At 41.4% G+C, this 26,077-nt stretch overlaps 1 protein-coding gene across 1 annotated transcript; it reads right to left on the bottom strand.

The window, feature by feature from the left end:
• Window positions 1-1,299: 1,299 nt before the first annotated feature.
• Window positions 1,300-4,070, bottom strand: BHLHE22 (basic helix-loop-helix family member e22). Its single transcript, XM_030304107.1, has one exon. It carries the CDS (start codon window positions 4,068-4,070, stop codon window positions 2,943-2,945), a length of 1,128 nt encoding a protein of 375 aa, XP_030159967.1. The 3' UTR covers window positions 1,300-2,942.
• Between the last annotated feature and the right edge of the window lie 22,007 nt (window positions 4,071-26,077).

The following is a 26,077-nucleotide window of genomic DNA, read 5'->3' on the forward strand; positions in this document are numbered from 1 at the left end:
GACAGCAGGGCCAGAACAATACAAACTAATGGCTGTGTTGCTGATCACTTTACCCCTTGATTAAAGACACCCAATTATGGCGCAGAACAGTGTCGTAATTATGTTTCTTAATCACATCCAGGAGGTTTAATTGCCTTAACGATGTGTTTCATTAAATGAATTTAGGTATTATAGTCGACAGTTTTCATACACAGTTGTTTTCAAATTAACATAATATTAGACATCGTCATGGAAATTGTTTTAATAATCATAATTAGACGCACCCAGGCTTTGTCTGGTAAATGCTGAGAGACGGTCTCTTCCTGCCTGGGGGCTGCCCTGGTCTGTTCCCTCCCTCTACCCCCACTCCCTGACTGGGAGGGCTCCAGCTTCAAGGCCTTTTGCTGTTATGTTTTCTGAAAAGTTACAGGTTCTGATTAATCTTTTTTGATGGCAAGTGGAGCAGAAAATATCCTCCCTCACCCCCCACTAAGTTTGATGTCATTTAGGGATATCATTATGAGCAGAGGCTATGCAGACAAAAATGCATGTAGCCTACTGCCTACAGAGGAAACACTCTAACAACCCATCACCACCACCACCATCTCCATAACCTCCACCACAGCAAAAATCAAGCCTTCTACATTTGAGGACATTATTAAGATCCAAATACAAGCCTACACAGACATTCTTTAAAAGAATCAATTCTCAACCCGATCCCAATATAGTCCCTAAAAATCTCATTAACAAGCCACACTAGTAAGTTTGGAAAATCTCTATGGGCATTGTTTACACTTATAATTAAGCCTGGTTGATTTTCCTGTTACAAAAGAGAAAAAAGTGGAAAGCCACAACAAAATCCATTCTCAGAGAATCCAAACCCATCTCTTTTCCTGGGCTTTCAGGCAGTTGGAGATAGAAATTTTGATTAAATTCTTTAAGAAACTTTACCCTCTTTGATGGGCCCTGGCATGGTTCACAGTGCCATACAAGTGGGAAGAGTTCCAGAGGCAGCATGGCCTTCAAAGTTCATGCCAGCAGATAGGAACTCTGGATCTCCTCTGGGTCTCACCAGTGACCCCACTGCTCTCTCCTCCCATGACCAGGCCCAGCCATCATCCTACAGACAAGTAAACAAGTGAAGTGGGGCTACTCCTAAGTGGGTATCCCTGCCCAAACCCTAGTTCCACCTTCTCTGAAACTCCTTTCTTTTTTGTTACCTTTCAAGCAAAGTAACACAGAAGAGAGGGGACTGCTCCTTCCACAAAGCACAGCATAATAAAATGTTTGATCAAAATATTTTAATAAAGATTCTTTCTGACATAGATACACATACAAATGGTCGTACATAGCTGTCATAGTCTGATTGACCTATTTGATATATATATCATTCTTTACACATCCAAAACCCGCCAGTAAATCCATCATAGCTCCCAACTCGCCGTCCAACCTGACAAGCTGAATTTGTATTATCTGCAAGGAGTGGAAAATAGCAGGACTCCATTTTTAAAAAAGGTTTTCTTGATTTTCATAGGATAGAAAGGCAGGCAAACAGCCATGCAAACTAAAACTGAAAGCTCACTTTGGGTAAATAGCTTCTTGCTCTTCCTTAGTTTTATTTTATTTCTTTTAAATTTTATTTTTTTTTTTTAGAAAAATAACAAAGGATTCACACCATAGGCAAATCAAACCAGTCTTTTAACTTAAATAATTCTCCACAGTTAAAATAACTTATATATGTACATATATATTAAAAGCAATTAAATTAGACCTTTTAAAAATGCACAGCACAGCCTGGAAAAATATTTGCTTAGCATGTTCTTACTTATAGGATCTATTGCTGTGATGTCCTTCCCTTTTAGAATGCAAAGGAGTCCCCTTTCAAAAAAAGAGATCAATTCATTCATCAATTAAGAATACACCTTCCTGTAATTTTTGGACTGAAGCAATTTATTAAAGCTCAATTTAAATACAGGGATGATGCAACTGAAAATATCCAGGTGACCTTTGATAAACCTAAGCAGCTCAGATACATCAATATGTCTCTTCATACTTGTTGGCAAATAAACCTTTTAAACACTTGGCACACAGTATAAGTTAATCTATAAAACAGAATTTTAGAGGCATTAAAAAAAATCTGCACAAAAGACCCATGACCTTAACACATGATAAATATTGTTGATGTGGAAGGGTCACTGAAGAATAACAAATAAATACCATGAATTGTTAATACATCATTGCAGAGTGAAAAGTAACAAGGTGCACATAAATATTTTTAAATGCAATTCTTTCAGCCACAGTCAGTTTTTTTTTTTTTTATATCACTCTTGCCAAAACTTTTGAGCATTTTCACAGGATTAAAGTTCAGAGACAATAAAAAATACAAGTCTTTCATAGCAATGTGTCTCTTTCTGGTTTTCTTCCCCCACTTAAATAAGTCTACATTTCAAGTTTTTCTCCTGGCTCAGAATCAAAATTTATTTTCAAGTGCCCTTTCTGATTTGTCTGAATGAATATTCATCCCACAAGCCACCCAACCCCGGACTCCTCCTCTGCCCCTCAGCACTAGCCAAATTCACAATTATTAGTAGGATTAGTATTTTGCCATTTAATAAATACTCTCCACGCTTAATAACCAAGCGACTACTTCCCAACTTATATTTTAAGCTTCCTTGCGGTCTAGGCTGCCACCAAAGTTGCCACTTTTCTGAGAAAAAAAAAAAAAAACATCCATACTTCATCCCAACTCCACCTCCCTCCTCCCTCCCTCCCCACCCCAAAGACCGAGATTCTGGGGATGTCGAGGCTAAAAGTCCCGTTTGTCTCTGATACTTCTCAGTTTTCGCCTCTGTTTTGTTTGCAAGTGTTTCACAACTACGAGAGGACCAAAGTAAAAGGGGTGGGGGGCAGCTTTTCACTTTCCTCTAGCTTTGGGGTCGGTCTAGTGTTTTCCGGGGGTGTGTTTAAGGCTTCTCCGTGCACTGTTTGCAGAGGCTGGAGGAGACGCTGTTAAACAGGGCGCACTTCTCCGGACAGGAGGCGGCCGGGGGCAGCCCGGCGCTGAACGGGTAGCCGGCAGCCTGCTCGTAGGCGCCGAGCGCCGGGTGCAGGGCAGCGGCGGCCGCCGCCGCCGCCGCGGAGCTGGGCAGCGAGGCGGCCGAGATGGCCTGGCCCTGGTTGAGGTAGGCGACGAGGCGCCGCATCTCCTCCAGGGCCTGCGCCTGCATGAGGATGTAGTTCTTGGCGAGCAGCAGCGTGGCGATCTTGGAGAGCTTCCGCACCGAGGGGCTGTGCGCGTAGGGGATGACCGCGCGCAGCTCGTCCAGCGCGTCGTTCAGGTCGTGCATCCGCCGGCGCTCCCGGGCGTTGATGTTGAGCCGCAGCGCCTTTTGCTCTTTGGATTTCTTGCTGCTGCTGCTGCCGCCGCCGCTGCCGCCGCTGCCGCCGCCGCCGCCGCCGCTGCTACCCCCGCCGCTGCCGCCGCCGCCGCCGGGGCCCCCCGAGGGGGCGCTGGCGCCGCCGTGGAGGTGGGCGTTGGAGCAGCCCTCGGCCGCCTTGGCGCCGCCGCCTCCCGCGCCCGGGGAGGCCCGCGGGTCGGCGCCTCCGGCCCGCAGCACCAGCTCGCAGCGGCCGTCGCTGTCGTCGTCGGGGCTCTGCTCGCCCCCGCTGCTCTCGGCCACCGAGCCGCGGCTCGCACTCTCGCCGTATTTGAGGCACAGGGCGGCCCCAGCCGGCAGACTGCTCAGGCTAGGGTCGCCCCCAACGCCGGCAGAGCCCACGAGCAGCCCGGGGACGCCCACCCCGCCGCCGCCGCCGCCGCCGCCGCCTCCCGCGCCGCCGCCGCCTCCTCCAGGCGGTGGCAGCAGCAGCCCTGCCCCCTCGGGGTCAGCCGGCTCGAAGCAGCCCAGGGGCGAGGAGGAGGACGACGCCGGGCGCTCCCGGGGCGGCGGCGCCAGGGACAGGTCCATGCCCGGGGGCGTGGAGCGGAAAACCGCCTCCAAGCGCTTTGCGGTGGAGGCGCTCAGGCTCTTGTGCAGAAAGAGGTCGTCTTCGCCCGAGGCGGCTGCGCCGAGGTGCAGCCCGCGCTCCATGGTCCGGCGCCGGCGCACAGCCCCGGCCCGCCGCGCCGGCCGCCGCCGCCTCGGCTGGGGAGTCAGGCGGCGCCGCAGACGCGCCCGAGCCGGGCTCCTGGGCTGGTGCGCGCGTCGGTCCCGGTGCTGCTGGCAGCCCTCTCCCCTTCTTTTTCTTTTTCGCCTTCCCCCGCGCTCTCCGCCTCCTCTTCTTCTTCTTCTTCGTCTCCAGCCGATGGTGCTGGCTGCTGGGGCTCACCATGGGCCGCGGCCCCGCATGGTGGGAGGGTGGGCGCGGAGGGAGTGGAGCCGCCGCCGCTGCCGCCGCCGCTCTGAGCCCAGCCCCGCGCCGCCTCTCCGCACCGTTTATCTTGCTTGGATTCACCTTCAAGAGATTTCCGGACCCATCAACCAGCCGCCGCCACAGACGGGGGAGTCTTTTACATCATTATCTCTGAGTAGGTTATTATGAAGAAGACTCGCCTGTTGGGACAGCGCTTTCTACCCAATCAGGTTAACGTTTTAATTAATAGGATTAAAACGGTAACAAACAATCGCAGGCGCTATCTGGCCGCGAGTCTGAATAGTTTCATTTCCCAGGTCTGAAGACAGGCAGCAGCTAGAGCTTTATAAAAGGCGCCTGCTCCATTATTCTGCGTGCCATCTGTATACACAGCTTAGCGCATATGTTTGCAAGGCGCTGGGTCCTGTTAGTAACCCAACAACTGCCTTTAGCTTGACATGTGTGGCGACTTTCACTCATCAATGAGCACACTAAAAGCCCTACTTAGAGCCGAGGATGTTCTTTGCTCCTTCAGCAAATTGTGGCTCGGCGGCAAAGCCTGGGAGTCCGGGGGAGAGCAAACGCCCCCATCCGCCGCACCCCACCCCCACTGCCCTTCCCTCGCCACTGCTGTCTCATCTTGTGCTAAATTACCCTTCCGGGAGAGAATTATACTCCACCCCTGTTCGTGGAATGATCTGGATTTGGTGACGGGACTTTCCGGGGGGAGGGGGCGAAGTAGTGTCCCGCTGGCTTGCCGAAAATTCACCCAAGATTCTCAGCTAGTAAGGGAGCAAAGCAGTCGTACCCCTGGAACACACTGCCTTATTTCCACCCCGCACGCCCATTGCCCATTTCCTATCCGGATGACAAAAAAAAAAAAAAAAGAAAAAAAGAAAAAAAAAGAAAAGAGAAAAGAAAAAAAGAAAGAAAAGGGAGAACAACTTAATTATGCAGCCCATTAGATTTAAAAAAAAAAAAAAGGAAGAAAAGAAAGAAGGAAGGGGTGCTTTTTCAGCGGTCTCCAAATGACTGTGACAGTGATGGTGATCATGAAGCATATGATTTCCTACTCGGGAGAAAACTGGTTTCTCAAACTTTCCTCAAGATTAAAACCCAGTTGTTTCAGAATAGTCAACTCCACCAGGAGTCAAATCCTCTCACACACCAAGTGGGGCACTTGAGCGTATTTATTTACCCGAAGACATAACCGACAGCCAGGAAGCCATTCAGGGACATCTGGATGTGCCTCGGTTGTTCTTGGAGGGCTGGGAAGGGAGAGCTGTGAAAACGAGTGCTCCTTTCCGGATGGGAAATGGTACACGCGGTCCTCTAGCTCCTGAGTTCGATCTGGGAGCACATGGTATTTAGCGGCTGGTTTTCATCCTCACGACATAAGTAAAAACAATATTTCCCAACGCCTCCAATAAATCTTTCTTATGTGGCAGAATTACTGAAGCCTATGAAATTTTTGGTTTCTCTGGTTTCATTAAAAACCTTTTAATTGTGGCTTTCAGAGTTGGCCCCAGGTGTTGGACTCTTTTCATTACATTTTGCTCTAATGTGATGAAATTCTAATTCTCTCCTTACCATATGGTTAAATTTCCCCACTGAGAATTAGTTGAAAAAGGAGAAATAATCTATTAATCTCTGTAATAGATTCACAAATGAGGTTCGCCACAGAACCTGTTTTTGAATGGTAATATCAGAACAGTTGGGCGCCTTATTTCATAAAGGAGGGGTGAGGACGACACCGAGGCGTCTGCATTTTCACCTGGAAAGAATGAAAAGGGGCTCTGCGGCATCTTTCCAAAATAATTGCCTGAGAGTCAGTCTCAAGGGGACAGAACTACTACGCTGTCGTCGGTTACTTTCGCGCCTTCGGATTTACTGGAATCCGAAGACTGAGAAAATGCTATCGGGCTGTGGGAAGCTATCCAGCCGAGGACCCAGGCCGGGGGTTCTGGAAGGCTTGAGCCGGCCCACGTGTCTCGCTGGGGGCTTAAGAGCACGTTTACGTGCAGGGCGGCCTCTCGCTCCCCGCTTCCCTCCCACTTTCCCTCCCCCGGCGCTTGCAGCTGTTAACCTCTCCCTTTAGGAAGCTGAAGACACGCTCCTGGTGCTGCTTCTCAATTAGCAGCTTTGTTTTCACTGGGATCATAAACAAAGGTTCTCTGTAAACATAGGTGAGCCTGGTGTGTGCGTGACAGTAACTCCTCAAAGTCCTCTGGCCACTTACCGAAGGACTGAGACTGGCACCGTCGCGTCTCTGGCCGGAGTGGCGACACGTCCCCGGATGTCTGACGTGGTTCTCCATCCAGCCTGCCCATCTTGTGGGCCCGCACTGTCTGCGCTACGCCTGCGTTCCTGATGGCCCCTCTGTGGGCACTAGACGGGCGAGGGATCGACCATGCCCGAGTCCGGTAGAGTTCGTGTTTGGCTGCTGGCCGCCACACAGGGCCATGACCCGCAGGACCGAAATGGCCGAGCTGGAGCACCACGCAAGGTGGCAAAGGCACCGCCCGTCCTGGCTAGACCTGGGGCCCTCGCCGACCCCGGTCCATCGGCCCTATTGTATAACTCAGCACCGAGGAGAGCACCTCGTGGCCCTTCCCAGACCTCACCTCCATTCCTTCCCCTCTTCCACCTCCCTACTCTTCCCTGGCCACCCAAACTTCTGGAACAAACTTTTGCGCAACTTTATTTCACTTAGTAGGAGCCAAAAACCTCTCTCTCTCTTAGACGGTTCAAGAAAATCCCCCCGGTCTCCCCGGAGGAGGTGGTTGCTTAATAGTCACTGGAAACTTAGCTTTGGGAAACTGCCGGAGAATTTATAGAAGCTCTGAATGTGGGCCTTATAACAACCGTTGGGGAATGCTCTTTGAGGTTTATGCACTCGTAAACTTTTGCTGATTGCTTCTGGGAAGTTGTCAGGCACTTAACACTGCATTTATCTTACAAGGCAATGAAAACACATCTGCCTGGTGTCTCGTTACCTGGTTTAATCGTCACCACCCTCAGTCATGGCCTAGACTCCCTCTCCTCACTTGAGTGGGATCCCGCCGCCTGGTTTCTACCAGTGGAGGACTGGCGTCAGCTGCTCTGGCCGCAGGAACTCTGGATAACTGTGCTTGAACTTTATTCTGCCAAGAAGCTGAGAAAGGACCCGGGCTCCCGATGCAACTAGAAAATTAGGAAGGTAGCAGTGAACAAACCAAAATAAACACCTCCAGTGGCTGCCCGGGAAGAAAGGGTAGGAAATGAGACCGCGGTGAAAACTCCTGACCCACAGATGACCCCTTGAGAATGATGCATAGGAAGTTAAATACTGGGACTCAGCAGTTTCAGAGAAGGTCACTGTGAGTTACCTAAGCAATTGGGGGACAAGAAACACGGGGGACGTCTCCTCCGGCCCCATAAGGGTGGAGGCGTATCAAGCCCCTCCGAGGGCCGCAAGGGCGGGTGGACATCAGGCACCAACGTCCAGCAGGGTGCCCTTGGTGCTACCCGGGTTGATGCCGCCAGGCTCATAGCCTGACACACATCCGGCCAGGGAGCTTTCTCTGCTGCGTGTTGAACACCAAATGTACAGACGCCGGAACATGTTGTGCAAAGATGAATACAGTTTTGTTACAGCAGGAGGGAACATACCTACCGCTTTGAAAGGATTCTAAAATATTCAGCAACCAGCACCCCAGTGAAATTACAGCACTGAACTTCAAACTAATTTTTTAGGTCATAATTAAATTTCTTAGTGGTCATCTTTATTAATATTTGCTTGAAATTTGAAATAGGAACCTAAATAAAGTAAGAACAGAACACAATCCAACGTACTTTGAAAGAGCAAACCCAGGAGTTGTTCTTTGTTGTTTCTATAGCTCTACTGAACAGTTTACTTATCTAGATTAAAAAAGTTAGGAGAACCCCCAACACTGGGATTTGGGTGTCAGTCTGTGTTTTCTGAAAGGGAAAATTGTCTTGTGTGTGTGTGAGAGAGAACAGTCTAAAAAGAAAAAGCAAAGTTTGCCAAAAATGACATGAACTTTCGCTTGGGAGCTGTTCTGAAAGACCAAATTTCCTGAGAGTGATGGGAACCCTCTCCGGGTTGCCCCTTCCTGGAGGAGCCCAGCCTGGAGGGTCGCAGGTGGCCACAACCGCGGAGAACCCAGCGCGGCTCCATCTGGGGAAACCGCCCCAGGAGTGTGGTCTCCGAGCCCTCCCGGACCGTGTCCAAAGCGCGCAAGCAGGGCGTGCCCCCAGCGCCAATCAGAGGCGCGCTGACCTTGAAGTTTCATTTGCCCCTCGCCAGCCCAGTGCTGTCTGGTGGCACTTGGGTTCAGCTTGAAGCCTGTACCGCTGGGGTTCATCGTCCCGAACCTCGCTGCGTTTGGGAAAGCACGATCCATTCGGTGGTGGAAAGACTCAAGCCCATCAAGCGCCTGAAGTCAAGCCTTCCTGTGTCATTCTGTCATCAGTATTTTCTCACCCTCTTCGCCGGGTGCTTCCTACACAGCTCACTTGCAGAGACGTACCGTGGTTCCACGTGTGTCCTGGGATTGGCGGGGCTAATGAAGAGGGCAGCGAGAGTGCTGGGGCTACCGGAGCTGCAACATTCCTGGCAGCGCGCCAAGGGCCCCAGCACTGCAATTGCTCAGAAGCGCTTGGCAATTCCAAGGACTTCGCCCAGGAAAAAGTTGAAACCTGTTGATCTAAAAATAAAGTTCTTTCAGGAAGATCTTCCTTTATTTTAAAGAAAAGAGGGTCATCCTCAAGACTGTTTGAACAGACATAGAAGGGAAACCCTCGGCCCCGGAGAAACAGCTTTTTCAGCACGACTGTGAGACCCACAAGGGCGCGCTGGTGGGTTTCCTAGCTCGCCACCAAGGGCCCACTTGGCTTCCGCGAGGGCTTTCCGATTGTGGGGACTCTTAAGGGGAGGGGCGCAGGAAGGCAAGCAGAAAAACTTCACGCTTGCCTGTCACTTCAGAGACCCCAGAGAAGGAGATGGAGATAGAGGAAGACTAGTGAAGTTTCTGGAAGAGTTCATTCCCTCCTTGGTTAGCTGCATTCCTGCATTCCTGCATTCGGTTGCACTCCCTTAGGGCTGATACACTTATTTGTTTCCTCCCTGGAACCTTATCTTCATCGAATGTTGGAAAGCATTTTTAAAAGACAAATTGTTCGCACGAAAAAAGGTGAACAATTTTAAGGCTTGCCTTGTGTCCATCAATTAAGAAACACTGCCGAGAGTTCAGTTTGGCTGTGGGATTTTAGCGCCGCGATTTAAAACCCACAGCGCCATCTCCTGGCAATGAGGAGAATAAAGAGGTGGATGACAATAATATTTAAACGCTGAATATGAAATATTCAACTATGAGTCACTTGATTTTACTCCTCCAAAACTATTTCTGTGATAAATTGATTACGATTGCAAGGCGTGAGCTGGAAATTTGTGATCATTTAAACAATCCTGGAAGCTAATTATTTGTAAATAGAAGTTTGCATGTTATATTTACATATACGTAGTTTTTATAGGTGCAGATATAGTTCTTATTCTGAGGATTGGTAATAAAGTATGATTCCTTATCATATATACATAATTTTAAGGAAAAAAATATCCACAGATTAATTTCTAAATCAGGATTTTAATTAGTCACTTTATGCAAAAGATACTGTAACTTTATAAATACCTCAGTGCTCTCAGGAATTAATTAACTAGTGAAAACCAAGTGCTGAGTACTATTTAGATACTTTAATCACCAAAAGATTTCTTTTTGAAGTGTAGGTATTTTCAGTAAAAATAGTTCCCTTCCTTTGCTTTCCATATATGGTAGAAATACTTAGCATTTATGGTAGAAAGGAGACTAATGTGAGATGGTGGTGTGTTGAAATATTAATTCTCCTAATTATTCATCAATTTTTACCAATCAACATTAGTAAATAATCTTCCCCATTCTCCCCAGTAGCCCTTTGCTTTCTTTATTTAATAAATCTTCTCATCACATAATCTTTCAGAATGTCTTATTTAGGCTTTCTGAGCTTGCAATATTGTCTGTAGCCAAATCATTTCCCTAAATTTAATGCACATAATAGAATTATGGATACCTAACACTTTTATGAATTAAAGTGTTTCTGAAGTATATTTTCACAAGCTTTGATCCTTTTTTATAAATACAGTTAAAATCCAGTAAAACTTTGAGATGATATCCTAATTAAAAACATTTCTCATCTTTGATTATATACACAGGCCAGCTGCTTGTAATACAAATAAAAGTAGATATGCTTTCGATAGTGTACAAAATATTATGAATATCCTTCAAAAATATTGTAGATCAAACAGACAAATGTAAACTTTACTTCAGTTGGAAGATTAATTTTATTTGATTCATTAAAGTGAAAATCTATTAAGCCAAATATTTGGACTCATTTACTCTGTCAATGTAAGAGTTCCTGTTAGAAAGAAATTTGATTATATATAGGAGGAACTAGATAAACAGATGGTTAGCTAGAGAGCTTTTCACAGTTAAGTTTTGAAATTTAAATGGAGAAGTTTGACACCTTCTCAAACATCTTTGATGAGGTCATTTGATCTACTCTAGCAATGCAGTATTGTTGTACATAATCATTTTAACTTATGTTTAAGAGACATTAACTGGGCTTTTCTATTAATGTGTTTGGCTGAAAACTATACTGATTGAGTTGTCCACTTGGAAAAATACGCTCACACGCACACACATACGCACATGCACATTTGTGCTATATTTACACCTTGGTAACCAAGTATTATAAAAAGGAAGCCAACAGCTGCAAGGCATCATGACAAAAGTGCCTTAACATAAAAATAACATTCTTCTGATGAAATGTTTCATTCAGACTACCTGAAAGGGGCCATCATTTGCAAACAATCGTGTTGGCAGACTAACCAGGCTGTATGTCTGTGTATGGTAGAGCAATGCCCCAGTGGAGAATGGATGTTACTATGTGGGTGGCATGGAGACATTAAAGTTAACGCCAAAAGTGATTTGAGGGCGCATCTGGGTAGCTCAGTCAGTTGAGCGACCCACTCTTGATTTCATCTCAGGTTACGATTCTGGGGTCGTGGGATCCCGCCCTGCATAGGGCTCCGCGCTAACAGTTAGGAGCCCGCTTGGGAATCTCTCTCTCTCTACCCCTCCCCTGCTCTCTCTCTCGCTCTCTCTCTCAAAAAAAAAAAAAAAATAGGTGATTTAAGAGCCTCCTGGCCTTAGAGACTTCTGAAAAAATTTTTTAAAAAGCTTCCATTGCTTTTATGCATGAGAACTTGAGATTTCCCCAGAAAGATTGTTTTCTAATCCATGTACCTAAACATTTTTACTCCCTTGAGTTGCTTCCCATATTCCCGTTGTTTTTGAGAACAAGTATTAAAAAAAAAAAAAGGAAGAAAAAGGCAAGGAAAAAAGGTATGCAGATTTGAGGCCAAAGAATACATTTAGTATATTCAGTGTTTGTGGAAAGTCCTTGTCTTATGAAGATACAGTCTGCTTTTCTTTTAAAAAGAAGTTTTTGAGTTATGATTTTTATCTGTGTCCAAACCTGGTTGCACTTCTCTGTGAGTTGCTTTAAAAGGTATGAGTAGGTATAGTAGAAAAAGCAGATCCTCTCTTTGGCAATTTGCTTGATCCTACTTAGGTTCAGGAGGAATATGGATCTATTAATCATCCTTTTCCTGACTGTCTCAGGATATTAATCAAATGAAACCATGTGGAAGCATTTTGTAAACATTAAAATGCAATGTGAATTTAATGTTAACACTTTATTATGCTTCTTTAACTGTTCCATTTAAACCAGTTCAGTCACCTTTGATTATCATTATTGGTTTGTATTTTGTGTACTTTTTCCATCACAACATTCAGATGCTGGCAGATTTTAGAGCATCTTTCACTGCTTGGGCCACGCTGGAGGGTCAACGAGAGTAGGAGCCATAGCAGTTGGATTCTTTATATTCACTTCAATGGCTTCAATGTCCGTATCTCCGCTCTCTCTCCCTTTTCCCGAATATCCCTAACTGCTCTGCTTGTGGTGTGCTGGCTGTTATCTTGAACTGAATGAATTTGTCTCTAGTTAGTTACAAAGTGGTCACCATAGTGTGATTTGACTCAACTAACTGGTATATGGATAGAGAAATGGCTGTGGATTTGGCTTAAAGTCAATTCTCACTCAGATAGCGACTGTGTTTCTATCCTTCACAATCTTCTATTATAATGCTTCCAGATGTGTGAAGCATGCTTTTCAGTTTAGTAACATTTGTTAAATTAATGATTATATCATTTTTCTTTCTTCCTTCTAGATCATTAACATCAAAGCTTTGTGAATCCAGATCTATCACTGATCCTAGCGTGGTCTTTGTTTCTTCCTCCCTTTGGGTGGATACATCAATGCTATTATTATTTCTGTTGTTTATGGTCCATCAGACAGTTTTCAATTCAATTGACAGTGTTCATCTCAAAGCCAATTTGAATTAATTTTTTATGAAAGATTTATGGAGACAATGTATATCAAAGGTCTAAATTTATTGCACACCTTGCCTCCCCTTTCCCACTAATTTAGTTGTTTTTATCAAGAAAGGAAATCAGGTTTGTCTCAATTATTTTTTCTTTTTAAACCTCAGCTTTTTATTGTCCCCATGTTTCAATATTGTGTAAGTATCTGAGGAAAATTTCTTCTTAAAATTTGTTTTATTATTTTATTAGAATCAGAGTAAAATCAATTACATGTGGATTGAGAAATACATTTAAGGTAATGCAATGATAACATACTACATTTATAGAGATGGATGGTTTTTATAGACTTAGAGTAGAAAGGCTTTCCTAGGCAAGGCAAAAATCCAAGGACTCACACAGGAAAAGTTTGACACATTTAATTACACATGAAAAACTTAAAATTCCTGTTCTGCAAAGAAAGAGACCGTAAACAAAGTTAAAAGACAAATGGCAGACTAGGAAGAGAAAATAAACACATACAATATACAAAGAGCTTCTACAAAACAATAAGAAGCTTATCTAATGGAAAAATAGGAAAGTAATTTAATCTGGCAATTAGAAGAAATATAAATGTCCAAAGCATGATATAAAAAATGTTCAGGATCATTAATAAAAAGAAAATATAAATTAAAACAAATTTTAAAATAGGCCAAAAATTTTTATCAACTTTTTTTTTTTTTTTTTTTTTTTTTTTTTTTGGGACAGAGAGAGACAGAGCATGAACGGGGAGGGGCAGAGAGAGAGGGAGACACAGAATCGGAAACAGGCTCCAGGCTCCGAGCCGTCAGCCCAGAGCCTGACGCGGGGCTCGAACTCCCGGACCGCGAGATCGTGACCTGGCTGAAGTCGGACGCTTAACCGACTGTGCCACCCAGGCGCCCCAGGCCAAAAATTTTTAAAATTAACAATGTTCAGAATTGTGAGGAGTACAGTTGTAGTCAAAATCAGTACCATCTTTTTGGGAAGGTGATTTGGAGTCTACACCTAAGAATCTGTCCTACAGAAATAATGGAGTGAGCATTATACATATACGTATAAAGATTTTCTAAAATGGTAGAAAATTTTGAAATAACCTAAATGTTCTTCAGTAAACAAATGATTATGAAAATGATGATGCCTCTATTCCATAAAATAGTAGGCTATTATAAAAAGTAAATGAACTGACTTGGAGTGACATTTCTGATACATAATTATGTTAAAAAAAAAGATGTAGAATATAACATGGTCATTTTTGGTATCCAAAAACGTATGTGGATAGATACATGCAGGAAAAAAATCTGTATGAAGTTTACTGACGGTTAATCCTGGTTCCTCCTGGGAGCTCAAATTGGAGACCCAGGGGTGAGGTTTCTTATGAGTTACTTTAAATCCTTTGATAAAGATTATGGGTGACAGATATTTGTTATGTGTATAGATTTTTTTACAATTAAAAAAAATCTTAAGAATAAAAGATTAAATAAAGTGCTAATATTTTCTCTAGGTTCTTTGCATCGTTATTTATTCTCCTTTCTTTTAAAAAATATTAACAATAGTTTTCTTAATTTTAACCACTCGCTCTCCATATTTTTTGCCCTCCAAGTTTCATTACCTAAAACCATTTTCTTTTATGTTGTTTGGATCAAGAATGTATTTTGAAATAATAGTGATATTGTGAACAATATGTATTTTCACTTGCCCACAGTTATCTGCCGTTTTTTACTCATAATTAAATTTTTGAAGAAAATTGATGGCATTATAAGTACACAGTGATTGTACTGCAACATCAGTGACTTTATTGCATTTCAGTAAAGAATCATTCCAGTTTACTTTGTAAATTGAGCCATTTTATGATTTTAGCATGATCACAGAACTGGTTTTTAAATGCCAAAAGAAATAGAGATTTTTCTGGAACAAGAATTCTCACTTTCAGCTCTGACTAAGGGATTCTGGGGTACAGGTTTACTCTTTTGATCTCTTCACATGTGTTTGTCTCATCATTTGCTCATTCTGTCTACTGGTTCAAGAGGGAAAGAACAATGGTCTTTGCCTTCGAGGTTACTAAAATTCACACTCTCATCTTTCAGGGACTGCTATTTTCCAGCCCCACTCAGATGTCTGATTGTCAGCTTTATGTCTCAGAAAGTATTCCTTGCAATTCAGGTACAGTAAAGTATCTAGCTCCAGCTAGCCTCTGTGTACTATATAACTTTTATAGTCATTATAAAAAATAATTTATTGAAAAAACTTAAACCTTATCCAACTCAGGTGACTTTTGATTTAAATGTCTGTGAGCCTGGCTATGGTAATCAGTGATGGCAGATTTTTTTTTCTGCATTAAGTTTGCTGTTCATATCACAAAGTTAGAAGGTATGAAAATAAAGTCATCGCAAAGATAACCAGTTAGAAGAAATGAAGAGTCCATAGTCCCTATTTTACCATGACTTGCTTTGGAATCACATTTCATACAAGGCCTGGAGAAATTTCCTATTCTTTGTGTCATGTTTTTTCTCTTCTATATATTTTTGCTTTACTTGGGCTGCTACATGGTAAAGTCTAAAATACAGCAAGCCTCACTCCCTATGACTATTTATTGGAAATACTTTGTTAGATAAAATTATGAGCAGCAATGTGAGCTATTAACAGGGATATTAGACATTCAGAATAATAATTAATTATTAAAAGATTTTTAGGAGGTTATTTAAAGGTGATGGGATAGGCAACAAATCTCTATGAATGCTTAACTGCTTAACCTCTAAAGACATAAACTCTCAATATATTGTGATCTGAATTTAAAGGTGCTGTGCTGACAGCAGTATTTCCTATGCACGCGGATGTGGCTGACAAGATCAATGTGTCCTCTGCACCCCTTACACTCTCTGGTTAGGGATTGTATCCATTGTTTGCTGAGGTGTGTTTAGCTACCTGTGGGTTGCTTTGTTACTTAGACTTTAAACGTTAAAATAAAATCACTCCTTACTCAAATGCAAATGCAAATAGCACCAAGCTATTTTTATATTTGCCAACTGAGCTCTTCTGACTCGGACTGTGGTCAAAGCAATTAAGTCATCTTTCATCTGTGGGTAGTTTGATGTGCCAAGACCCAGAAATATCATTTGTGTTGATCATGCTACCATTTAAAAGAAAGCCATTTGCATACTACTGAAGGTCAGAACGGCTCTTCACCGTGCGGGTTTTTTTGGTACTCTCAAACTCCTTACATTTTCTAGTTACCCAGGCTGATGTTACAGCTTGTTTTCTTTCAAATGCATGGGCTTCTTTGTTAATTTAAAAAAGATACTATGATACAGAAATAGACATGTTGAAAACAATCTCCGCCTACAGTCAAGAGAATATATAATGAATACAGGCATCTTTGGTAGAACCTGATGCAGGGTAGGGTATGAAGACATCATTGTGATCTACAGGGGCTTTAACATCAGTCTCTTTCATCTACTTCAAATTACATTGAGAAGTAATGACAGACAGGAGAACCAAATTTTAAGGAGTGACAGAGAGATCTGAAAACTGCTAACTTACTTAATAGAATATCTTAAATGAATGTTCAGAAAAAAAAAAGAACTTCTCACATGATAAGAAGCTTCAGAAGAGGAAATGTATCAGAGAAGCTTACCAATGACAATATATCCAAGAAAGCATTGATTCTTAGTGAGTGTGACTCATAACAGAGGTGACAGTTTTGAACCATGGGTAGGAGTGAGATGTAAGAGAAAATGCAGAGGGCTCCAGGAAGAATTTCTTCAGCCTATTTTTGAAGAGTAACTGTCCTGCGAGGAGAAACTATGCTTCAAAACTCATTAGCAGGATAAAATGTGATCTTCATCTTGAGGAGAGTAAGCAGCCAGTTTAAAACTCACCTGAAGGAGCAGAATCAGGAGAGCTCCTGCCTCTACGAAGCATGTCACAGTAATTTTGTAACCTAAATTAAGGTAAGTGGTGACAAAACCTATTTAAACACTCCAGCAATGCGTCTATCTGTATGAACTTGATATAGTTCGTGCAGTGCACTTCAACGCAACTGGAGGCAGAGGGCAAGGCAGCAAATATCCACCCGTTATGTACAGAGCTTTTTTAAAATCTTGATTCTACGATTTCTGCTTTTGGAGGCAGATATCTAATTAATCTTTTATTTATTAGTGTAGTTGTAATGTTAGTAACAACGAAAATATTCCAATGTGTTAACCGTTGGGAAGCTCCAGGTGCTGTAGGGGAGAGAAGGTGTTGCACAATTAAGACGAAGCTGTTTTGGGGGCGCCGGGGTGGTTCAGTCAGTTAAGCTTCCGATTTGATCTCGGCTCAGGTCATCATCTCACAGGTCATGAATTCGAGCCTGATATTGGGCTCTACACTGACTGACAGTGCAGAGCCTGCTTCGGATTCTGTGTCTCCCTCTCTCTCTGCCCCTCCTCCGCTCTTCTCTCTCTCTCTCAAAAAATATATATATATGTGTGTGTGTGTGTGTATATATATATATATAAAGATGAAGCTATTTCATGAGGTCATTGCTACCCTAGATGGTACCACTGCCACCTAGTGGCATGAATTTATATACACGATACAGGCAGTACACGAAGTATCTTGTTAGTTAATTCAATATAATTTCAATAGCACAACCATTATACTAGAGATCATAAAAAGAAATTTCTACTAGTGATTCAAAATATCAAATTGTAGCTTTTTCTTTACCTCCAGGAAAGACACCCCCTTTTATCACAATCTCCCCTTCTTCTTAACTCTGTATACACTCCATTGCCCTCATAATTGCATATACAGTTTACTTCAGGAAAGAGATAGAAAATAATCACAGTCTGCAAGGCTTGTAAATTTATTTGGAGGTTACAAAGGCACTTATTGCAAAATGGACCATTAGATAGACAAACAGATACTTCTTAAAATCTCATTTTATAATATAAAAATGGATTTTATGGATTTTACATTTGCTCAAATGCACAACATAATTTCAACACTTCACATCCTTGTAAATATTTAAGGTTTTTAAGAGTGGCTGGTGAATGCCTTCATATATCTTCGCTGTCTCTCTTTCACTGATTCTCATCTTTATTTGTTTTCAACACATCTGTAAACACATATTTGATATTTTATATTCATCATATTCAGGCTTCATCTTATTTTTATTATGATTTTACTTTAATTTGTGACTGTGAATAATTACACACTTTATTTTATGTCTTCGAAAAAAAATGCTTGCAGCCATATTCTATAGCTTTTATATACAGGAATGCAGATGGCTTCGTTACTTCCTCTTTCACATCCCACAGCCCCGGGGAAATATGTAGGGAACAGCCGTATTCTGAAACACATTCAAACCTGATGTTCATGGGGGAGAAAGAAAACAAGGTGCATAGTTAGCTAACCAAGCATTTCCTTGACTCTATTATGAACTTTAGGAAGTCTTGGGACCTGGAGTTTTTTTGTTAATTAAATTGTATGACCATTAATAAGTCTTTTTTTCCTGATCCTCAGTGTCTTAGTCTATATAATGAGTGTAGTGTTTTCCTATTTGGCATCTATCAGGGGGAAGATTGGGCCGGCTTCGGATTTCCTCATAGCAATATTCAATGCCCGAAGACAATGGAGTAAAGGTGAAGTCTGAGGCAAGGTATGGCCCAAGAATGGTACCTCCATCAAAGCTGTCAATAAATCTGAAGGCAAGTTGGCAACTATTCCCAAACAGGAACAAACTCAACATTGTTGAGTCCATCCTGGAAGAACCATTTGATGCTAAAATTCAGCCAGACATGCAATTAATTAAAGAACTCAGGAATTCAGAGGGCTTGAGAAAAGGAATGGAGGTGAGCATTTTATTCCAATTAAAATGAAGACAAACCATCTCTGAGGAGTATTAGAATTAGGACAGCATGTACACCTTGATGGCCCAAAGGAAATATTTAATGAACAAAAAAATGAAATGAAAGGTAGGAGAAGTGTTAGTGTCGCAATATCCTCATCTCTCGGTATTATCAATCGATACTGTTTAAAAGTGAAATAGAGTTTAAAAATAGCCTTAATAAGTCTAACTACTCAATTTTTCTGTGACTTTGACTAATTTTAGTGGCAAGAATTCATCTGAAATTAGAATGTTTGATGTTTCCCTTCTGTTTTTCTGTTAAGTGCAAAAAAGTTGAATAATTTTGAAATATGCACAGAGCAATCCCTATTTTATAACCATTCATGTATCTGTCTCTGTATCATTTATCAATATATGCATATGGAGATGTCCAGGTGTATGCTCACTTATGTTTAAGAAGAAAAACTTCTGGCTACTTGCATTTAAAGTCATTAATTTCTTTGGTTTTTGGCTTCAATCTCATAAAAATACATGTATCATTTATGAAAGTCAGTTTTAAATAAAAGAATATAATCCAGTGTCTTACCTTTAGCTCCTACCATTCCTTTTTCCTATGATTTCTGTTTTTTGGGTTTTTTTGGCCATAGACTTGGAATGAAGCATCTAAATGTTTTCTGAATTTAAGTGACTGAAATAACTGCTACTATTTGACATGCTGAGTGCGTAACACAAAGATAGTATTCAAATTAAATATTATACCAGATGTACCCACGCTCCGTACGGGTAGTTGGCAAATGTTGCTTATTGTGCATTATGCATATCATGATTTCCTTCGATACCTAAAACTGTGAACTTTTGTTAGAATATGCATTATTTTGCTTTCAAACTCTTAACTCTATGTTGTTAAAATTGTATATGTTAAAATGTGATTTGTAAAAGAAGGGCTCTTTGGGCTTCTCCAATGGAGTCTGAAAAAGGGTTAAAAACCAAGTAAAGCAAAAGTCATTATTTGTAGTGTGAACATGGAAATGTATTTTAAAATTCAATATAGGTTTTGAGAAAAAACAAAGCATTTTTGACATATTTGATAGTGATTAATTGACAATACGATGTTTAGACTTTTTGAGTGCACCCACATGAAAATATGAGGATGTGGCCCAGAGCAGGAATGTTCTGTCCTTGTCCACTGACAGTGACATGACTCCACCATCATCAGCATATGCAAATCACTCAGATAACCCTTGCAATGATCATATGCAATCTACACCATCGATTGCTCTTCCATCTTGGTTATTTCTTGATTATCTCATCATAAGTTGTCCTTTAAAATTATGTTCTTCCTTTCATTTGTCTTCCTTTGTAATATTTTCATCTCATCCTGCTGTGAATATTGAAATAGCCATAAGGAAATTAGATAGTACTACAATCACTGTTGGACACGTTTGATACACTTAAACACTGTGCAATGCCTAACTGATCCTAAGGTAAAAAAGATATGGATCCTGTTATCAGAAAGTTGACCATATAGCAAGTAAGATGTGGAAATAATATAGTGACTGTGGTTTATTTGTTGCCAAAGTGGATATTCTTTCATTCCATAAAGCAATCACAGTTTTGAAGTGTAATGAGAACATGAGTTTTTAAGTCGCACCAACTGACACAAGTTTGAACCCTAGCTCTGTACTTAGTAACTGTGGGTTGAACTCCAGTTTACTCAAGTTAAAATTAAAAAAGGAAATGAGGGGTGCCTGGGTGGCTCAGTCGGTTGAGCGTCCGACTTCAGCTCAGGTCATGATCTCACGGCTCGTGAGTTCCAGCCCCGCGTCAGTCACTCTGCTGACAGCTCAGAGCCTGGAGTCTGCTTCAGATTCTGTGTCCCTCTCTCACTGTGCCCCTCCCTTACTCATGCTCTGTCTCTCTTTCCCTCAAGAATAAATAAAATATTAAATTTTTTTTAAAAAGGAAATGATACCTCATGCAGTTATAATGTGGAATAAATGGAAAAAAATATTTGTAAAACTAGTCCACTTTGGGGGCGCCTGAATGGCTCCGTTGGTTACGTGTCCAACTCTTGATTTCAGCTCAATTCATAATCTCTTGGTTTATGGGTTTGAGCCCGGCATTGGGTTCCATGCTGACAACACAGAATCTGCCTGGGATTCTCTCCCTCTCCTCTCTCTTTCCTTCCTCCAGCCCCCAAAATAAATAAACTTAAAAAAATAAAAAACTAATCCACTCTGTGGCACATTGTGGTCCCTTGATAATAATTTTTTCTTTCTCACTTAATTCAAATTGCAATGTAACTATCAACTATATTCCCAATATCTATGAAAAAGCTATCTTTTCCTTCTATCTTTTGTTTTACTATATTTTACACCTGTGTCCTTATATGTGAATCTATCCCTGCGTCTATCTCTATCTCTATATCCTTGCAATTGTCCACCTTACTTGGCTTTATGTTTTCATTCTTATTTGATTGTATATTGTCTTGACATTATTCCCATTTTTTTCATTGTTATTGATCAAAACATTGCCCATATCTCTCAATTCTTTGCAATCCCCATAGTGAAAGCAGACAACCATTCCTCCTGTAACCATGTCTGAGCCTGTTCTGTTCTCCCTACCAATAATTTGGGGTAAGGAAAGCGACTTTATTCGGAAAGCCAGCACACCCAGAAGATGAGGGACTATTTTCCTAAAGAATCATCTTCACCCAACTTGAAATTTGAGCTTCTTTTATGTTAGGAAAAGGGGAAAGCAGGAGGGGGTTGGAATCCAGAAGTGACTGAAGTCTGTAGACATCTGTAGACTCTCGGGCACTTGCAAAGATCGGAGGAAGGTTATGATACTTTCCTGACTTTGGTGGGCTGATCCTTGCGTACAGTATTCCAGTCACGATGCTCCTAGAAATCTAACCGTGGCGAATGTTATTCCTGTACATACTGCCTTATCTCCTCAGTGGAGTATGGCTTCCTATAGGGGCGGTTTGCATAAATGTTACCATGTCTATGCACAAAGTTAAGAAGAGGTTTCTAAGCTGTACGTCAGACCAACAAGGGAGATCAAAGCAATATGGAGTCAGATATGCCAAATCTCTCCCTGTTATACTCCCCGAATATGCAGCAGCCCCTGTCCTTGCCTCTTGCTCTTAGACGAAGAGGCACCTCTCTTGCCACGTAGGGCGCATCCCTCCCCAAGGACTTGGTATCACACTCTTCTATTTTCTCAGAGAATGCTTCTGTATCTCACACCACCTCCTTTCTGCTGTAGTATTTCTAGTAGTAGCCACCTGTCACTCCAATCTGAAAACAAAACAAGATAGTCCTCATCCTTACAGCTTTCCTTTCTCCTTTACTTTCCCTTCAATGTCAAGTTTCTTGAAAAAGCATTTTGCATTCCTTTTCTTTACTTATATTCTCCCCCAGTGCTCAGTCCACTACAGTCTGACTTGTCCTATCCATACTCAGCAAAAATTGCTTTCACTCAAGGCATTTTTTTAATGTTTATTTTTGATTTTGAGAGAGAGAGAGAGAGAGAGTGAGAGAGAGAGGCAGAGAAAGAGGGAGACACATAATCCAAGGCAGGCTCCAGGCTCCGAGCTGTCAGCACAGAGCCTGCAGCAGAGGTCGAACCCACGAACCATGAGATCATGACCTGAGCTGAAGTCGGAAGCTTAACCGACTGAGCCACCCAGGCACCCCCACTCAAAGTGTTTTTGATATCATGTTTCTTATCTCTAATTCATTTTAAAGAAAATGTTCTTATCTTACTTGACTTCTGCATTGTATGTAAGAGTGGACAATGCCCAGCTCTTGGTTCCAGCCATGCTGACGCACTTGCTTCAGTGTCTTGTGCTTCTCTATGTGGAGTGGGTATTATTCCAAGCAGATCCTTTGTTTGCTTCCTTGCCTTTTCGCTCCATTCTTGGTCTACTCTGTGATGTGTCTCTTCTAGTACGTAGGTCTTTACATAAAATATCCAACTTTAGAAATAAAAATTTATTACCAGGACTGGTGATATATGGTAACAGGTGACTGCAAAATACCAGTGGTTTAGCAAATACAATTTTATTTCTGATCCATTCTTGGTCCAAGGTGTCTGTTCTTATTTGGGGAACTCTCTTAAGTTGCTTTCCCACAAGTGGGGATTCTGGGATTCTGGATCTTTCCATTTTTTTGCTGCTATTATCTTCAACATATAGGCTCCCAGGGTACTGTGTGAAGGAAAACAAGAATGGCAAGAGCACAACTACTAATTATCTGTATCTGTCTGGAAACGACACACATCATTTGCGTTCACACTGCCAGACTAGCCACATGGCTTCCCTTAGACTCGAGGCAACCCAGTGGCAACTCAAGCTATAGAAGTGAGCACAGATCTTCAATGTTAGCCAGCCACAATTTATTACATTTTTCAACTTTTATATGACTTGGACAATTCTCAGTAATGATTGCATTTACTCTCCCGAAGGGTAATTAAGTGCTCTTTTGTGTCTCACCAATGATCGCCATTAACATTCACTGTTATTTGAGATGCTGATGCATTTAATGTTATAACGAGGTCCCAGGGAATGTAGCAGATTGTCTAAGGCGAGACCTTGTCTGTATCTTCTCTCAAGTAAAACAGCTTTCTAGTGTCTCTCTGCCTCATTGATTCACCCTCTCTTTTCAAAACTCGTCTGGAAACGTGCCCTTCTTCCTGGACTATGCCTCTTGATTTATTTCTTCCTCTGCTCTTTATTATTTAACTCTGTATAGTTTAATTAAGTTAGGTTACATTATTGAGTATTGAAGATGCTATTCAAAGAAAGCTGTTATACGATATTTAGCATTTTTATTTCACTTGATGTTTCCAGAGCTCTTTATAATATTAATTAGAAAATTGTCACAACATTCTAGGGAGCTAAATTAAATATGTCTTTTTTTTCTTTTGAGAAATAGCCCACCTCCGTAAAGGAGTATACTTAGCTTCATGGATATATCTATAGCAAATAGCTTTCCTTGGTCTAATTCCAGTGGAAATGTATAGTGATAGAAATGCTAGCAAAGGTTTCTAGAGGTCTTGAATGCATCAGAATCCATGGTCAATATTGTCTGCAGGTGAAATCCTCACATCTCCATAGTATCCCAATTAGGTACTTGAGGTTATTATGCCTTAGATGCCCCACCTCACAACCTGCGTTGCCCCATTCACATTGTCTGAAGCTGATAATCTAGTGTAGCACCTGGGGAGTACCTAAGGTACTGTGACAGTAGTGACTATGATGTCACAGTATTGAGATCTGAGACATCATAAAACACGACAAAATGTTTTATAACTCTTCATCAGTTACCCAAAACTTCCTTACCAGGATTTTCTGTGGAAAAGACCTCTCTGTTGATAAGTTTCTCAGTGGCATAAGGACAACTTCAGTAGAATTTAATCCTAACTGCATTTTCTATTCCCAAGAATAATTAGGGTTTAGAACTTGGCAAGCTAGCTGGTTAGACTATCCAAGGGGCAGTGTCAAACTGGATCATAGACTGTTTGCTTTGGGTATCTTAAGGAAACCTTAGTAAGAAATCCCTAATTAATGAAGTCAAACTTGTGCAAAAGTTTGACATTTAATGCCATCTTTCTGCTTGTTCTTTTATGTGCTCTTTTCCCCGATGGTGAGCCCATCCCACTGAGAGTGTCCCTTTTCTGAATGTGTTCACTGTTCTTGTCCTATTGGACTAGAGATGGGATTAAACAACTTCCAGCCAAGTAAGGTGACTTCCAATTATACCAATGCCTTCTGAGAACTTTGGGGGACTTGCCACACACATAGACCCATTCAGAGGGGCTCCTCCCTTAAATCTTGCCTTGCTTGATCCTACTTGTTTTTTTAGCTAAATTTTTTAAATATTTTTTTTAATGTTTATTTATTTTTGAGAGAGAGAGACAGACAGACAGACAGAGCATGGCAGGGGAAGGGCAGACAGAGAGGGGAAGAGAGAGAATCCTAAGTAGACACTGCACTGTCAGTGTGGAACCTGATGCTGGGTTTGAATTCACAAACCTGAGGTCACGACCTGAGGTGAAACTAATAGTAGGATGCTTAACTGACTGAGTCACCCAGGCACCCCTCCAATTTTTTTATTATGTAAATATGACATTCATTTCAAACTGATGATTGCACAAAAAGTAAATTAATGAACTGATCACACTTATTTTAAAATCACACTTATTATTGATTAAAAAATCTCAAAATAGTAGCAAATGATATCCACCAGCATATTAAAAAGCAACATAATATTTAAGTGGAGTTCATCGAAGAAATAAATGAAAAGATGTTCAATATAATCATCTCTATGGATACTAAAAAGACAACATTGAAAACTCATTCCTCAAAATAAAATGGGAATGGATGAATCCTTAATATGAAATATATATTCCTCACTGTGAAAGCTTCTCATTAAATGAATTAAGTTCCACTAAAGTCAGGTATTGTCATGGTATTACAGTTCAAGAAGAAAAAATAAATGAATAATTTCATAATCTGGAAGTGGGAAAAACCTGAACTATGATTCAAAATTCATAAGCAATACAAGAAAAATTTTAAATATATGATATGATATGTTAAAAATCCTTTGCATGGCAAAAAAAATCAAAGACAAATAACAGAAAGGAAATACATATTTATAATTTTTATAACAATGATGTATAAATATAAAAACGTTCCCTAAAACAGAAAAAAAATCAACCATCTTATAACCAAGGGAGAAAAAGGTATGAACAAATATTACATATGAAAGTCATTCCTAAACACACACAAAAAAGGGCTCAAATATTCCCAATATAAAAGCAAAGCACATTAAAATTATCCTAGATACACTCCTCCATTACAGAATGACAAAATCCAAAGTTCAGTAAATTCTCCTTTAACGAGGGTGTGAGGAAAAGAACACTCTCACGAATTTCTGGTGGGAATCCAAAATGAAACAACTTATAAGGAAAGGAATTAAAATCATGACGTATACATTTACCGTTGACTCCGCAATTACACTTCAAAGCATCTAACTCAACACACACAGGTAAAAATATGGATTGATTTATGCATAATATTATTCACCCTGGCATTATTTGAAATAACAAAATATGAGAAACAATCCTAATGTCTACCAAGAGGGGACAGGTTGAATACATTATTGTCCATCTGTACAGTTGAATACTATGCATATGTAAAAGGCAAAGCAATAAATGTAAAAAGTGGATACTAAACCCCAGGTGGTTACCTGGGGCTGGGGATAGCAATGTGGATTAACTGTAAAAGGGATTTTATTGGACTGATGAAAGTATCCCCAAACCGGGTTATGGCGATGGCTGCACAACTCAGTAAATTCACTGAAAATCACTCAGTAATATACTAAAAGCTGGCTAAAGTTACTGGCATGCAAAT

Source organism: Lynx canadensis, chromosome F2 (assembly GCF_007474595.2).
Source record: "Lynx canadensis isolate LIC74 chromosome F2, mLynCan4.pri.v2, whole genome shotgun sequence".
Lineage (NCBI taxonomy): Eukaryota > Metazoa > Chordata > Mammalia > Carnivora > Felidae > Lynx > Lynx canadensis.

Coding starts and splice junctions, on each gene's coding strand:
- BHLHE22 (XM_030304107.1), bottom strand. CDS start 4,070: ATGGAGCGCGGGCTGCACCTCGGCGCAGCCGCCTCGGGCGAAGACGAC.